Genomic DNA, 6,579 nt, shown 5'->3' on the forward strand with positions numbered 1-6,579 from the left:
CAACAGAGGACTCCATAGCTTTATTCCCCCAATGAATTTCTCCCTGTCCTACCTTGACATGGACAGTTTCCGTTTTAAACCCACTGGGGGATTTATCTGAGGCTCTTCTTTCACCTTTGTATCATCCATCCCTTCTTCCTTTGGGAAATACTTCTCTTCTTTTACACAAACTTCATCCATCATTTCCTCCTTTTTAATGTTCTGAGCAACAAACACCTCTTCTTTTATCTCCAAGTTATCTTTCTTCTCTTCCTTCACATCTAGCCAGTCCATAACCTCCTCCTTCACCTTCACTTTCTCTTCTTTTACCTCTGCTTCATCCACTTTCTCTTCTTTTACCATAAAACTACTATCCATCTCCTGCTTCACCTCCGAAGTGCCTGGTTTCTCCTCTTTCACCTCAGGCCCATCCTCCAGCTCCTGCTTTACCCACCCGCCATCCGGCATCCCGTCTTCCATTTCCGACCAGTCCATAACTTCTTGTTTCACAACCGTTAGGTCCACACGCATCTCCTCTGCTTTTTGTCCACTTCCTTCTCTACCCTCTGTCTTCTCCATTCCTGCCAGTCCATTCCTCGCGTCTACACTGCCAGCGTCCGCCCCTGCTGTGCCCTCGACTCTCTCCCTACCGGACTTGAGACTTAGCCGCGCCCCCTCAGCACCACTAGGCAGACCTCCACCCAATGTCCCTTCATTTGCAACAGCAATATCCATCAGCTCACGACCAGTGGCCTCCGCTCGCACTATGTCCTTCAGTGTGGCTTATCCACGCCAAAAGGAACGAATTCTACGCCGGTCCACCGACAGTCTCCCACGTGGGCGGCCGAAAATCGCAAGCAGCAAACGCCGGCCTGCAGCTTTCCTCCAAATCGTCGTAAAGCGACACTTCCGCCCCTCGCCACTTTACGACTGGTAGAACCCTTTACGGCTTCGCGGCAATCCCGCCCCGAGACTCCGAGAGAACCGGCGTGAAGCCGCGCCCATTTGAGCCCACTTCCGGGGCGGGGATTCGTGGAACCCTTTCCCCCGGGCAGGCATCTTCCACCGGCTTTCCCCGCCCTCCACCCGTGTCCTGCACGCTCTTCTGTAGAATGGGGGTGCGGGACGAAGTAAAGAAGCAAATCTCTGACAGTTTGGGAACGGTTGAGACCCACCTGTGTTAACGATCAATCCTGTATGAAAATGGAAGAAACCCTTGATGCCATGCTTCTGCAAACTTTCTTTTCACCCATGCACTAGAGACGATGGTGTTCCGTGTTACTGTGAAGATTAAACGGAGTCATGCATGGAAATAAGCCAGTAGTTACTGAAATAAACTCAATATGTGGTGGCTATTATAGGGAATCCCGAGAGTTTTCAGATAAGAAAGAAGGAATTAACTTTTATTGTAAGGACCTATTTTACTGTCCCTGCTCCCCTCCCCCAGAGGACTTAAAAACAAGTCCCAGAAACCAGTTCCAGGTGTGAAGGCCAAGAAAAACAAGGTTGTACCCACCTCCAGTCTAGCCCTGACATAAGTACAGCCATCTTGGCAAAGCAAAAGCTGGCACCTTGCACCGTAAGAGTGGGTTAGTATAAGAATGGTCATCCTAAAGGCGGGGAAGCCATTTTACTGAGTGTCCCTAACCAGTCCACAGGGCGCACGTAACTTGAGATAAAAAAAAGTAGCTAAAACCTGAAAAAGCAACTTAATCATATACCACCAGGGCAGTTAGGTGGTGGTGCCACAGGGACCAGATGTTAAAGAAAAACAATTAACTTGCAGAGATCACAATCCTGCAAGACAGAAATCTCCCTTGGTTTGCAAATATCCTGGTGATTTACAACAAAAAGGGCTATCTCTTCAAATGGCCCGATTTCCAGAGACAAAGGGCTCAGTTCCTCAAGGCCTAAGAACGCACCATAACCCGGAAAGAGGCTGAGGCAGAAGGAAATGCAAATAAAGTTAAATTTCCTCTAAACCTAAATCTCACTTAACCGCCAGGATGACACCAGGGTGACACCGGTGTGGCAAAAGGTTAAACAAAATTAAACTGTCAAAGGGGTGCATGATATGTATGTAGCTATGAAAAAGTGCCTTGAAAATGCTATATGAACCCTTGGCTTTGAGTGCTCGGGGTCCTCCTTGAAAACCGCTAAGCTGGGCGGATACTTGGACCCCAGCTAGCTGGAAATAAACCTTGCTGTATGACTTGCATTATCGAGAGTGTTCTCTGTCGAATTGAGGGATGGTGGACTCTGTACCCTAACATTTGGAGGTTCCACCGACATTTAAGACCCTCCTCAGAGAGACAGACAACTCCCCGATACCGAGGTTTAACTAAAGGAACTGCGGAAGGAGAATTGGCCATCTCCGTCTGGAGAACTTAAAAGTTCTTGCCTGGAGAGACTAAAGGTTCCTGTCTGAATCTGATAGAGAATATAAGTCCAAACAGGGCTAGTTTGAATCTTGGTACAACTTTTCCTGTGGCTGACGACCCTGCTGACAGCCCTAGTGGGACCCTTGGTTATAATTCTGTTTGCCTTAACCATAGGACCCTATATTATTAATAGGTTAGTTCCTTTTGTTAAGGAGAGGATCAACACAGTACAGCTCATGGTTCTTAGAGCTCAGTATCAGCCTATTGATCCGAAGGTAGCAGAATCAGGCGTGTAAAGTCAAGATTGACTATAACATGTCCAACTGAAAGGGGGAAATGAGATGCCTAAATTATAACCATTACCGCTATTTCTGCTTCTGTACCTTTGCTTGCTAACCCATGAGGAGATGGAAAATTACCAGCGGACTTTCTATAGACACTCTGTAACCACACATCCCCCTCCCAGAATTGAACCTGACAGAATGGCTGCTCCTGGACCCCTCCCCGGCTCTGGGCCAAGAGATAACAGCCATCTGACGCCAGAGAAACCCCCACCCGGAATTGGACGTAACAGAATGACTGCTCCCGGCCCCCCATCCGGCACTGGGTCGAGAGATAACAACCATCTGGTGCCCCGCGGCTTGACAGGAAGACCCCGGTCAATCCTGAGGTGACACATACCCTAGCGGCGCCAACTCAGCAGTTTGAAGAATGACCCTTTGTTTGAAGAGCCCTTTGCCCTAACCAATAATCCGTTCCCAGCCTTTTCCCGCTCTGTAGCGCGCCATATTCTAGAGTACCTTTTTGATTTTTCCCGCGGTATGTGGCGATTTGTTACAAGATACTATGATGTATGCTAAGTCCCTGCCTTCCCAAAAATAGTGCATAAAAAGTGTTGTGATCCTGAGCTTGGGACCTCTTAGCGTCACCGGCAACAAGTGCGCGGAGGTTCGGGTTCGAACTCGTAATAAACGACTCTTGCTGTTTGGCTGTGACTCTGGACTCTGGTGATCGTCTTTGGGGGGGGGGGTCTCGAAATTTGGGCACAACATTATTCTTTCAGTTCTGTCAGTAATAGCCTACAACAGCCAGTTTCCCATTCCTAGCATCCTACAGGATTCTCTTAAGAGAATGTGTTTGTGTGTGTATCCCTAAAGACTGGGGCAAAAGTTCAATCCCCAGGAAAAGAAGATCTAAAAAAAAAAAAAAAAAAAAAAAAAATACAAAAATGCAAAAAACAAAAACCACACTTTTATCTATTTCAGTCACTTTTCAAAATTATTATTATTACATACTGGGCATTAGGCCCTTTCACCTAATCTTCACATAATGTCTGCAAGGTATTTTTCTCACTGTTTAAGGAGAATTCATAGGAGATATATTTTTCTTGCTGCATAAAGGAGACTTCAAAGAAACGGTGTCTCAGCCGTGTGCTGCTTTGTATTATCTCCTCAGTGCAGGACATTTAACTATTATCTCTTATTTGCAAGTTGGTCAAGGAATGGGAATTTTCAATGGATGAGCAGAGTGAGGAAGGAAGAAAATTTTGAAACCTAATTGGGGCACCAAGGATTAAGCGGAAGGAGCACTGAAGTAAATTGGCAAAGTTTAGTACAATCTTCTTGTGGAGTGTGAGAAAGAAGCTTTCAGGGGAATCACATGGATAGTCTCTTTTGGAGATACTTAGAAGTGCTAGCTGCCCATGGAGTCAAAGAAAGCCTGATTGAATATTCAGGCCAGATCACTTATTTACAATGGGGGAATGGGCTAAATGATAGAAAGAATTCATGTGGTTTTTGCTAAAGACAAGATTTGTGAGATGGGAGCAAGAAGAAGGAGTGTTGATCCTCAAGAGAGTAAGACCATCTGGATTTCCATTTAAGAAAGGGAAAAGTTCTGGAACTACAGATCAGACACCAGAAGCATAAAGACTCTGTAAGATTTTAAAACTTTTGTCAATTCCCTACGTTTGTTCTTGTAATCTGTGTGTGGGGTTTTTTGTTTGTTTGTTTGTTTGTTTTGTTTTGTTTTTGTTTTTTAAACAGTCACTGGAGGAAAAATCGTTAAACCACTGAGGCTCCTTGATGGCATCACAGCTAATCATTTACTTAAGTTAAACAATCCATCTGTGTGACTGTAGTTTTAATGGAGATACTAAAGGTTGTGGTGATATTGTTGAATGGTAGCTTTGAATTTAAAAGGAAGGCTCAGGTGGTTCTGAAGGAGGGAACTTTGGGTTGTTGGCATATAGAGCACAGCACTGTAGGACAAGGACAATGAAAGGATGGCAGAAGTTCTGTGGAGCTGTCACTGAATTCCTATCCAGTTCCTCAAACTCCTTTCCTCCCCTTTTCCTCATCAGTGGAGGAGAGGGACAACCCCAGCTCCTTCACTATAGGATTGTGCCTATCATTTCTGTCTCCTGCCTCTGCATCAGGCATCACCTTGCCACTCTCCTAACCACTTTGGGAACTGGCCCTTTGCCAAAATCATAGTTGAGTTCATTTTAATAGCCAGAAGCCTAGGAGTACTTTCTAGGAAAGCATTTTAGCTGTGACTGAAATGCCATGAAAAAGTATATCTTGGGGGGGGCGCCTGGGTGGCTCAGTGGGTTAAGCCGCTGCCTTCGGCTCAGGTCATGATCTCAGAGTCCTGGGATTGAGTCCCACATCGGGCTCTCTGCTCAGTAGGGTGCCTGCTTCCTCCCCTCTCTCTGCCTGCCTCTCTGCCTACTTGTGATCTCTCTCTGTCAAATAAATAAATAAAATCTTAAAAAAAAAAAGTATATCTTGGGGATGGTTAAATCATTTCAGCAGCTCAGCAGGTACTTTGTGTAGTCAATTGTCTGCTTGACTAGAGAATGAGGGTCAGACGGGCCTTTCCTGACCCTCCATTAGACAGGTAAGAAAACAAAGACCCAGAGAAAGAAAATGATTTGCTCAAGATTCAGTGGCTCTTCAGTGGCAGCACTGAAAGAGAAATTTAACATTCTGATCAAAGCCCTTTGTTTGCACTTGAGCTAGCTTAAGATAAAGGTCAGGATGTGGAATTTCAGCTGTGTCCGCAAAAAAGGCAGCAGCTAGGAACCAGAAAGCCTGGAAGTCTGAGTCTTATTGTATATGGCTATGTGCTGTGATGTGTTGCAGGTTTGGACTATTCAGAAACAGGTGCTGATAGGAGTTGTTAGGGATCAACACCTGTGAAGAGAAAGGGGAGGAAGCAGGATTGGCCAGAGAAAGCATTTAAATTGCGATGCAGGTCTGACAAACTTTGGCCAAGCTGACAAGTGACTCAGAGAAAGCATTTGTCTTTAGAGAGTCTCACTTCAGGCAGAACTGCCTCATACTTTTTATCTGGCCCCGCTGGGTCATCTGATACAGAAAGGGCATGATCTTGGGCAAGAGAGCCTCTCTGCCGCTGGAGCTAAAAGATGAACTGTGCTCTTTGAGGCTAGCTAGCAAGTCCTTCTTTGAAGATCTGGGTGGCACATCTCTGTGGCGACCACGGTGTAAATGTGGTCTCTGTACCCACATGGCCTCTTGTCACTAAATTGACTTCATTCTACTTTCTCTGTAGGCAAGCTGTCTCTTTTCTCCAATGTACTTTGTTAAAAAAAAATACTGTCATTCCACAACTCTGAGTTTTCTGTATCCTCAGTGCTTATATAATCATGGAGACTCACTATTGTCTATTTCCAAATGTCTGGAGAAAATAATCTGATTGGATCAGCCAAGTAAGAGAGGTAGGGAAAAGCGCTGGGTTTAAATCTCCTTTGCCTGTAGCTAGGTGACCACTTTGAGTCTCAGTGAATTTATCTGTAAAATGGAGGTAGTTATATCTATTTCACAGAGCTATTTTGATAATTAAATGAGAAAATGTATGTGAAAGAGTTTTGTAAACAGTAAAGCATTCCACAAATATAAGTATTATTTTCCTTATCCTACCAGTAATTTTGAGACTCCTGCTGATGACATCTTGCCCAATTGTTTTCTCTTTCGGATCATGGAAGACAAAGTTGAGATAATCACATTTCTCAGTTCTTGGAACATTCTTCTCATGTGTGACAACCTTCTCCTTAATATTTTTGCTATTTGTACATCTCAACTATCATTACCCTCTCCCTCACTCTTATACGTGTAATATGCTTCCCTTAAAAATATGGGGGTCCCTGGATGGCTCAGTGGGTTAAAGCCTCTGCCTTGGCTCAGGTCATGATCCC

General features: G+C 44.9%; 1 protein-coding gene across 1 annotated transcript in view; it reads right to left on the reverse strand.

The window, feature by feature from the left end:
* The window catches only part of ZNHIT6 (zinc finger HIT-type containing 6), a 59,555-nt gene extending 58,664 nt beyond the window's left edge, over positions 1-891 (reverse strand). Inside the window, exon 1 of the mRNA XM_059376996.1 lies at positions 53-891. Coding sequence (XP_059232979.1) covers positions 53-714 — 662 coding nt within the window. The 5' untranslated portion in view covers positions 715-891. The remainder of the gene's footprint in view (positions 1-52) is intronic.
* Positions 892-6,579: the final 5,688 nt, after the last annotated feature.

Source organism: Mustela nigripes, chromosome 14 (genome assembly GCF_022355385.1).
Source record: "Mustela nigripes isolate SB6536 chromosome 14, MUSNIG.SB6536, whole genome shotgun sequence".
In the NCBI taxonomy this organism is placed as follows: domain Eukaryota; kingdom Metazoa; phylum Chordata; class Mammalia; order Carnivora; family Mustelidae; genus Mustela; species Mustela nigripes.